Source organism: Bos grunniens, chromosome 9 (genome assembly GCF_055505025.1).
Source record: "Bos grunniens cultivar Pamir isolate PY7600 chromosome 9, Bosgru_T2T1.0, whole genome shotgun sequence".
NCBI lineage: Eukaryota > Metazoa > Chordata > Mammalia > Artiodactyla > Bovidae > Bos > Bos grunniens.
Window position 1 is genome coordinate 1295419 of NC_141173.1, and position 10782 is coordinate 1306200.

At 36.8% G+C, this 10782-nt stretch overlaps 1 protein-coding gene across 1 annotated transcript; it reads left to right on the plus strand.

The window, feature by feature from the left end:
* Positions 1-4861, plus strand: PTP4A1 (protein tyrosine phosphatase 4A1). The gene is made up of 5 exons (XM_086316184.1): positions 1-140; positions 1339-1431; positions 1721-1851; positions 2690-2764; positions 3487-4861. Exons 1-5 carry the CDS (start codon positions 36-38, stop codon positions 3602-3604), a joined length of 522 nt encoding a protein of 173 aa, XP_086172310.1. The 5' UTR covers positions 1-35; the 3' UTR covers positions 3605-4861.
* The last annotated feature ends 5921 nt before the right edge of the window (positions 4862-10782 follow it).

The following is a 10782-nucleotide window of genomic DNA, read 5'->3' on the forward strand; positions in this document are numbered from 1 at the left end:
CATATCCCTATTGAGTGTTTTTTAACTAAATTAACATGGCTCGAATGAACCGCCCAGCTCCTGTGGAAGTTACATACAGGAACATGAGATTTCTTATTACACACAACCCAACTAATGCAACATTAAGCAAATTTATAGAGGTGAGTTTTGATGCTTTTTAATAGCTTAAACTGATTGTAGTGTAATAGTGGAGCTTTTATATAGCAGTGTTTTGAAAATTGTGAGGTGGTTGATGACAATAGCTCCAACTCCCAGAAATATCACTGTCTTCTCTAGGTTAGGTGAATTATTTTATACATTTTTGAGAAGGCCATGTACTTGAAATAGATTAGGTTTATAAGTTAATATCTAATTCTTCATGCCTCACAGTTTTCTTCATTTAAATTTATATGTGAACTGTTACCTGTGGCTGTTGCTTATAAAGTTGTTGGAAGGAGGCTCACTTTGTGGGTTTTTTACATTTTCTAAGCATAATGGCTGACAACTATAAACCAAAGTTAGTTTATGTCTTGGCCCTCTTGACACTTAGGATACAATCTTCAGCCACTGATTTAACTGTGTTTCTGGTGGTTGCTAGATAGTCAAAACTGTCTCACTGCTTAACCTCTTGACTGTCAGAAAGGATTGTAATGTTGAATAATTAATTTGTATGCACATGCATTTCATTTTATAAATATCTATAGATAATCAAATAAAAAATAGCCCCCCCAGATCATAGAAATGCTTTTAAATTTTATTATCATCAATGTATTTTTTAAATGCCAAGTGTTATAATTAGTAATAATACATTGCATTTCAAAGCCTATAATCTTAAATGGTGGGAAGTTTAACACTGCATTTTTGAGATTTTAGATTTTTTAAGTATATTTTTAAGGCTCTAAACTATATACTGTATGCTGCAAATGAGAAGAAGTTTAAAGAATTAATATATGTCAAGTCAGATGACTTTGTCATGAGTTATTCCTTTGGTTCCTGAATGGCTTCTGATTCTCTTTGTCAGTGCCTCAGCCAGCCAGCATTGCCATGACTGTAAACAACTTCAGTAAATGAAGGGTCATGGACTTTTTTTTAACTTAAAATTTATTAAAAATCTGTGGTTTAACATTGCTGTTCAGTGCTATTTTAGTATAGTCATTTAAAGTAAAAGATTGCTTCTCTTTTCAACATATATGATTTTCTGTTAACCAGCAGTACCTATTAGATGATCAAAATGACAAACTGAGCAAGAATAATGTGATTATTTTCCCATCCCATCCTCTAGAGCCCATTAAAAATAAGAACAAAACAAAAGAAAAAACGTTTGTATAAACCCTTCTCTGTTTCCATGTTTTTATCCAGGAACTTAAGAAGTATGGAGTCACCACAATCGTAAGAGTATGTGAAGCAACTTATGACACTACTCTTGTGGAGAAAGAAGGCATCCATGTTCTTGTAAGTGTTTAATGGTTCCTCTGTGTTTATAGTACTGTGCTGCAAGTTTAAGTTGTTATAAAATTATAGTCTTAGTTTCCAATTAAGGTGAAAGCTGACCAGAGATTTAAAGTAATAAAAGATCTTCATAAAGATTCAGCATTTATTTGCATTTCTTTGACTGTGGGGTTTCATAAAGAAGCACTTACTAAAGATAAAATGCTTTTGAAAACATTTGGGTGTTAGAATTTTAGAATTATTAGTGTGGTATTTATATTAAAAATCTAAAATGTATATTCTTTTGACTTAGGATTGGCCTTTTGATGATGGTGCACCACCATCTAACCAGATTGTTGATGATTGGTTAAGTCTTGTGAAAATTAAGTTTCGTGAAGACCCTGGTTGTTGTATTGCTGTTCATTGTGTTGCAGGCCTTGGCAGGTAAGAGGGTTTTGTAAACCCATTTAATGGTGTCGATCTTAATTCTTAGTGAAAGCTTCATTTTTGGCTCCTGTAAAGACAGTCACCAGTTTGTGAATCAATTTGCTTTGTTGGCTTACTGAAAGTAGGTGAGTGTAACAGAGTAATGTATTCCAGTATATTTGGAACTGACGAGTGCTATTGCTAAAATTTATTATACTTGCTTCTATGGGCAGAATTGCTTAATTATGTGTTCTAAGTTGTACCTATAGTCACTGTCCGAGCTTACTGGGAAAATCACTAAGATGGATTTGCATTGAATGTGGTATATTTTTGCATTCTGATTCAGTAGGAACTCATTACCCAGTAGTGCCAAAATACATGTGTCCATATTATTACCAATGCCCTTGGCCCCTGCTGCCCCCAAAAAAGTCCAAGTGGAGAAGAGTGAAATGAAACAGCATGGCCCTGGAGAGGTGGGCATGCAGCTGTGTCTCAGTCTAATTGATCATGAAACAAAGCAAATTTTTCTGGAAGATACTTAAGTGGAAAGTATTTTTCACTGCTAGGAACTTAAGGAAATATTGTCAGCATTTATCAAGATACTGCTCTCCAGTAATAGAAGTCTTAATTTCTAGACTTACTTGTGTTAGTTTATGTAGTTACTAGTTTTCTTTTTGTTATAGATGAAAACCTGGATATGCGAAAGTGATATTTTATTAATGTCCAACATTTTCTATAAATACTAACACAGGAAGTGTGGCATAAATAATAGTGGTTTTGGATAGGGGAATGTTTGGAGTATTGAATTTTCCAGAATTTGACTTTGAAAAATAATATATCAAAAATTCTTCACCAGAGCTCCAGTGCTTGTTGCCCTAGCATTAATTGAAGGTGGAATGAAATATGAAGATGCAGTACAGTTCATAAGACAGTATGTATTTAATAAGTTCTTTTCATTTGCACTTTTTATTTCCTCATTGAATGTTGGTGAATTTAAATATATTAATACTATGAAAGCAATTTGTTTCTAAGAGCCTATTTGACCATTTTGTTCATTATTGAGATAGTATTGACACCAGGAAATCTCTTTCCCATTCACATAGATGTTCATACTATAAAAATTCTAATCCAGTAATAATTCTGTGAATTATTGATTTACTTTAAATTCTTGATGAAGTTGTTTATTTGCCTTTTTATTGAGGTGTAGTTTATATAGAGTAAAATGCACAGATCTCACAGATAGATGACCATAACAGCCAAATACAATAGCTACTCAATGCAGTGTATAGAATATATTAGTGATTCCAGAAAATGCCCTCATGCTCTTTGTAGTCTCCCAGCCACCAGAGGCACTTTCTTTCAGCTACATATTACAGTAAACTAGTTTTGCCTTTTCTTGGACTTTATATGAATGGATTCATAAATTTTGACTATTTTAATCACCATCACCCCAAAGATTGAGAAAATTAACTTTTTACAGCTCTTTTCCCCTTTACACATGTTGCCAGTCCATATTTCTCCATTAAGTCACAATTTAATAATCAGAAGATAAATTGCTACAAGAAAGGTGATAATTGCCTGCTATGGAACAGTAAATGTTAATATGCCAGAAGGACTTTGCTTTAATTACGTCCTTTGTTTTCTTCCTTCTAGAAAGCGGCGAGGAGCTTTTAACAGCAAGCAACTTTTGTATTTGGAGAAGTATCGTCCTAAAATGCGGCTGCGCTTCAAAGACTCCAATGGACATAGAAACAACTGTTGCATTCAGTAAAACCAGGGTGCATGATGCCATTGATTGGAAGTGGAACCTGAGACAGGATGGAATTTGTCATACATAGCAGATAGCCCGGTTGACTTGGTGAATAAGTCTGATGAAGCTTCCATAAGGAGTGTTGAAAAGCAGTTTTACCAGGCCATAGGCCTGGCAGAATTGTAGTCTCTGTTCAGGTTATGATAAACCTATTTGGATACTAGTAAAGAATTCTTGCTGTTCAGCATTTAATATGTGCTTATAATTTGTACCAATTGACCTTTCCTGAAATCATGCAGTATTGAGTCATGTCATTAAATCTGTTTCCATGCCAGAATCTTACCAATATGTAATAAATTTAGAAAGACTAGGTGCCAAAATACCCAGCACAATACTTGTATATTTTTAGTATCATATAGAACAAATCCCAGGAACTATGAACACTCTGGACCTTATGTGGTTTATTCCTTGCATCATTTCAAACATAGAAAATAGGGCCTATGAGGTTTGTTTGCTCACAATATGTTTACATCTCCCACATTCATACCAGTATCCATCAGATTTGCTCCCTTTTTAATTAACCAAGTCTTACAGTGATTATTTAATATCTTTCTATAAATCTCATTTTATGTTGTAGAAGGCCTCCATTTTGAAAATCTACATTGTACAGAAGCACATGTCTTTAATGTCTCCAGACAAAAGCCTTACAGTTCATTTTAATGTTTGCACTTTGGGGTGCAACTTACAGGGAGGGCCTGAAAAAAGAATGGGAGGGGACTATTAAGTATTTTTAGTAAAATGTTGCCTTTGTCTTGTGCAGAACATGTAGAATATGCGCTTTAATTTAGTAAATATTTTTTTAAAAGGTAGAAATACTTTGTTACTGTAACTAAAATAATTCTTAATCAAAATTTCTGAAATTCTTGTAATTTTTTTTCATACTTACCTGAAGTTGTTTACCGACTTAGTTTTAAGTGTGATTCCCAGCCTCTCTTGCAAAATAAAGTGGGTTTCTGCTAATGAATTGAGCAGACGTTTAATATTTTATATACCTTTTGAGCTGTGTAACTTAATATTTGGATACTTGACGATTTGTTTTATTATGTAATTGATAAAATGGTGATGTGTATTAACGTTAGCTCAACCATCTATTTATACTGTCCGGGAACAAGTGGTTATAGTTCTGTGGGAGAAATAATTTGTCAGTGTTCACCAGCTTGTAAAAATCTAGTGCAAGAGCTTAAACATTAAATAAACGATGATATGCGTTTATCGTCACTGAAGTTGTTTTGCTTCTCGTTAACTTATTTTGTAGGACACCATGTGAAAGAATTGGTCTTAGTGCTATTTGAAGTGTGGATTTTGGTTAACAAGTGAAGGATTAAATGAAGTTGACATAAGTTCCTTGCAGACACAGGGAACTTTATTGAAAGTGCTTTCCACTATAAACTTTTTAAGGTTTAGATGACTTTGGACCAATGACCCAATTCTGTTCTGAGGAGAAACTAGTAGAGGAAGGCCATGATTTGAAGCGCAGTTCTACCAACCAAGTGGTTTTGTGCAGCTTACCTTCTGGGCATGTGTTCTCATTTACGTATCAATAATTGCATACCTTTTTAAGTTTTGAAGTTAATTCAAATCTAAGCTTTTGGCATGTGAAGTTAAGTTTCAGCCATCTGAAAAGCTTTTGTATAGTTCAGTGTTAATCTGAAAGAGACACATGTCTGATCTTTTTTTTTTCTTTTTTAATAAAACTGAGTAAAAGCCTCAAAATTTGAGTGAGCAACAGTGCTTCACCTTATGTTTTAAAGAATTAGATTCCATCTCTTCATATACCAATTTAGCGTTTAATATACTCCATTCTTGAAACTTGAAGCCAAAACAAAAGGGGGTCCTGGGGGCCATTGCTTCTTTAAATCTTAGATCTTTTGTGATGGGCTAGTAACTTGACCTGGGTTCTTTTGTTTTGCAGCCTGCTCTTGGGAAGTGTAATTGATCATTACATGATAATTAGTATTATCACTGCTGCTGGTACTGCTGCTAAGTCACTTCAGTTGTGTCCGACTCTGTGCGACCCCATAGATGGCAGTCCACCAGGCTCCCCCGTCCCTGGGATTCTCCAGGCAAGAACACTGGAGTGGGTTGCCATTTCCTTCTCCAATGCATGAAAGGGAAAAGTGAAAGTGAAGTCGCTCAGTCGTGTCCGACTCCTAGCGACCCCATGGACTGCAGCCTACCAGGCTCCTCTGTCCATGGGATTTGCCAGGCAAGAGTACTGGAGTGGGGTGCCATTGCCATCTCCCAGTATTATCACAGAACACATAAAATAGCATCTGTGTTTACTGAGAAGTCCTTCATGATTAGTGAAAAACATTTTGAGTTTGAAACATTTAGTTTGCGGTGTTGGATTGTCAGTTTACTTTATAAACCTCATCTCTGCAATGTTCAGCATGATGAGATTTAATTTTTATCTATTTTGTATCTTGTAAATAAAACTACAGAAATCCTCATATCCTGGGAGATTACATGTATCTAATAGTTGAAATATGAACTGTCTTGAATACATGAAATTATCAGATGGTGTTTTAAAATTCAGTATGTTATTAATCGTAAGAGAAAATACAGTCTAGTTAGAGGAAAAACCTAAAAATAAATGTCAGTGGTCATTTTGCATCACAGAAACTTCTGTTATTCCTTCTAATGCCCCCTTTTCCTGAGACAATGCTCTTATTCCCACAGCTCCATGCCTAGACACATTCAACCCAGGCATGCGACCACATCTGGTCATCCCTCTTCAACCAGAGTACTTAAACATTATATTGTGGTCCCCCAATTTAGCTTCAGAATCTTAATCTCTGGAATCTTTTTAACTGCCATTCTGTTCTTAAATACTATTTGATAAGCATCTAAGAGTATCATGGAGAACATGAAAGACAGTGATGTCAGGTTTTAGTCACTAAAATGAGCACCCCTTTTTTTTCATGTGCAGACAAATTCTTTTAAAGTACAGTTTTGAAGAAACAGTGTTTGCAGTGTATGTTTACACATTCCCTGATACCTTGAGTAAGTCGTGTGTGTGTGTGTGTATATACACCTCCCTACACCTGAATTGAATATGTTAGAGACGGGTTTAAAAAGTGGGGGCTTCACTGGCAGTCCAGTGATTAAGACTCCATACTCAGAATGGTAGAGGGCAAGGGTTTGATCCCTGGTCAGAAAACAGATCCTGCATGCTGTGGAGTCAAAAAAAGTGTCTGACTCAGTGTTTCTGCATTACATTTGGGCTAACTAGCCTGGGAAAGGAAAGGAAAAAATACATATTTACCTTCAATGAATTAGGGCAGTTGTATGCATTAAATTGTGAATGGAAGATTTAGTAATAATTACACAAATTGACAAATATTGTCAGACTAATCAGTTGATTGATGCACCTTTTATGATAGCTACTGCATATTAAGGGTTCTTACCAAGTTTTCATAATTTGATTACCTATGTTGGTTTTCACAAACTTGACACATTAAGGGATATGAGCCTCTAGTTAGGTGACTAGCTGATACATGGTTTAAAACTCAAGGAATGAAACCTGTGTGACTATCTACTATACCACAAAAGTATGTCTATACATGTATGCTTGGCCGTTTTTTCTGTTACCAGTTGTTAAAGAATTTTATATGACTTTTTTTGAATTGAAGGATAATTGCTTTACAGAATTTTGTCTTCTGTCAAACATCAACATGAATCAGCCGTAGTATATGACTTCTTAAACTCTTGCCTGTGGAACTCATTTTGTTTAAGAACAAAGTGTTCTTTGTAAACGCTGTGATTTTGTAAATTTCTTTAGATTGAAACCTGTTTTATCTTTGCAGGAAAAAAGCTTTTTTAATTAAGTCAGGATAATAGAGGTGCCTGGCAGGCTATATATAGTCCGTGGGGTCCCAAAAAATCAGACACCACTGAGTGACTTTCACTTTCACTTTTCACCTCAGGCTAAGATATGCTGCAGAAGCAACCACTCTGAGAATAACTTGGATTTATTTCTCACTTAAGCTTCATACCTACCAGAAGGACCCAAGCTGTTGGAGCATCTACCCTGGGACAGTGCTAGTTGTGAAAGAAGGCAAAAAAGGCTTTGGAGTGTCAAATTTCTTGACTAAGAAATCATACTTCTATTCAACTCATTGGACAAAACTGGCCACTCAGAACGTAAACTGTACTGAAAAAGACAAAAATAGCATTAATCACTACCACATCAGCTTATAAAATGGGTATCTTAAGCAACATCCTACATAACTGGAATAAACATTAGGGGACAATGTTTCCCAACAACCAAAATAGAGGTCATGAAGTTTGTTAAAGTATGTGCATATTAGGGAATCATAGGTGCTTATTTAAACCTATAATTTTAAATAAAACTTTAGCTGTGGTGATTTGGCTTACTAGTTTCATATATGTATATATACGTACATATGTATATATTTGTGTGTGTGTGTGTGTATGACTTGTTACATTTGCTAGGAGCTGCGATTCATGGGATCACAAAGAGTCGGACATGACTGAGTGACTGATCTGATCTGATCTGATCTGACTCAAGTATTAAATGCCAAATTATCAGGTGCTCTTTTGTAACTCCAATACATACATATCCATCTTAGGAAAAAAGTTTTTCATTCTGAAAGTACTAATAATAGTCTCTGTGGTTTGTTGGCAGGGCTGGGGCAAATAAGCAAAATTCTAACTCTGAAAGAGCTATTGAGTTTTTCAATTGACTAGAATCAGGAAATTGTGCAATAGTTTCATAGATGTTCACTGAGTGAACATTATGTACCATGTGTTCGGCACTGAAGACAAAGTGATTAGCACAAACTTGGTCCCTGACTTCATGAAATTTAGACTAGCAGTTTGTCTTCATGGAATTTAAAATGCTGTGTATAGCATAACAAAACCAGTGTATCTAAACCAACACAACCTTTTCCTAAAGGTTCTGGCTTGCAAAAGAAATACGTTAAAATGCCCCTGCTGCAAAAGTATATTCAAATAATTTTCACGGGTAGCTATCAGACAAAAGCCATTAGCACACAGAGTCAAATAAAGCAAATATTTGGTGGCTCAGACGGTAAAGAATCTGCCTGCAATGCAGGAGACCTGGGTTTGATGCCTGGGTTGGGAAGATCCCCTGGAGGAGGGCATGGCAACCCATTCCAATATTATTGCCGGGAGAATCCCCATGGACAGAGGAGCCTGGTGGGCTACAGTCCATGTGGTCACACAAGAGTTGGACAGGACTGAATGACTAAGCACAGCATAGACATTAATTAAATAATCATTGTAGTTATGCCTGTTACATATGCTGTGCATGAAAATACTGCCAGATTTTGGTAGGGCTCATGGGTACTTAATGGCACCCCACTCCAGTACTCTTGCCTGGAAAATCCCATGGACAGAGGAGCCTGGTAGGCTGCAGTCCATAGGGTCACTGAGGGTCGGACACGACTGAACGACTTCACTTTCACTTTTCACTTTCATGCATTGGAGAAGGAAATGGCAACTCACTCCAGTGTTCTTGCCTGGAGAGTCCCAGGGACAGGGGAGCCTGGTGGGCTGCCGTCTATGGGGTCGCACAGAGTCAGACACAACTGAAGTGACTTAGCAGCAGCAGCAGCATGGGTACATCAAACTAAACCCATCACAGAAATGTGGCTCAAACAGCAAAAAATTGACATGAGGAATTTGGCAATGAGTTGTTTGACTGGTCACACATACAAATGGGATTCCCTGGTGGCTCATACGGTAAACCATTTGCCTGTAGTGCGGGAGACCTGGGTTGCGAAGATCTCCTGGAGAAGGAAATGGCAATCCACTCCAGTACTCTTGCCTAGAAAATTCTGTGGACAGAGGAGGCTTGAAGAGTCAGACACAACTGAGCAACTTCACTTCATGTACAAATCAGGTTGTTCTTGTGGAGGATCTAGTGACCAAGAATTTTTACTTGGAAAATTATTCTGCCCACTAATTCTACCTCCTGATGGATGGAAAAAAGGCTCTCATGACTTTGTTCTAACAACCCTGACAGAGAAACAATGAAGGCTGCTTCTCTCATCTATCATTTTTCTTTCTTTTTTTTTTTAATTTGTTTATATTAATTAGAGGCTAATTACTTTACAATATTGTAGTGGTTTTTGCCATACATTGACATGAATCAGCCATGGGTGTACATATGTTCCCCATCCTGAACCCCCCTCCCACCTCCCTCCGCATCCCATCCCTCAGGGTCATCCCAGTGTACCAGCCCCGAGCACTTTGTCTCATGCATTGAATCTGGACTGGCGATCTCTTGCACATATAACATACATGTTTCAATGCTACTCTCAAATCATCCCAGTCTTGCCTTCTCCCACAGAATCCAAAAGACTGTTCTATACATCTGTGTCTCTTTTGCTGTCTCACATACAGGGTTATCATTACCATTTTTCTAAATTCCATATATATGTGTTAGCATACTGTATTGGTATTTTTCTTTCTGGCTTACTTCACTCTGTATAATAGGCTCCAGTTTCATCCACCTCAATAGAATTGATTCAAATGTATTCTTTTTAATGGCTGAGTAATATTCCATTGTGTATATGTGCCACAGCTTTCTTATCCATTCATCTGCTGATAGACATCTAGGTTGATTCCATGTCCTGGCTATTATAAACAGTGCTGTGATGAACACTGGAGTACATGTGTCTCTTTCAATTCTGGTTTCCTCGGTGTGTATGCCCAGCAGTGGGATTGCTGGGTCATATGGCAGTTCTATTTCCAGTTTTTTTAAGGAATCTCCACATTGTTCTCTATAGTGGCTGTACTAGTTTGCATTCTCACCAACAGTGTAAGAGGGTTCCCTTTTCTTCACACCCTCTCCAGCATTTATTGCCTTATTCATTTATTGCATTATTCTCTTGACGTGCTCAGCATATCGGTTAAATAAACAAGATGGCAAAAGAGAGCTCTGTAGTACTCCTTTCTTAATCTTGAACTGGTCAGTGGTTCCATACAGGGTTCTAACTGTTGCTTCTTCACCCGCATACAGATTTCTTAGGAGACAGGTAAGATGGTCTGGTATTCCTGTATCTTTAAGAGCTTTCCACAGTTTGTTATGATCCACACAGTCAAAGGCATAGTCGATGAAACAGAGGTGGATGTTTTTCTGGAATTCCCTT

Excerpts from the sequence above, each read along its gene's own strand:
- PTP4A1 (XM_086316184.1), top strand. The coding sequence starts at position 36 with ATGGCTCGAATGAACCGCCCAGCTCCTGTGGAAGTTACATACAGGAAC. Across the intron at positions 141-1,338 it reads CATTAAGCAAATTTATAGAG|GAACTTAAGAAGTATGGAGT; the intron begins GTGAGTTTTGAT and ends GTTTTTATCCAG. Across the intron at positions 2,765-3,486 it reads GCAGTACAGTTCATAAGACA|AAAGCGGCGAGGAGCTTTTA; the intron begins GTATGTATTTAA and ends TCTTCCTTCTAG.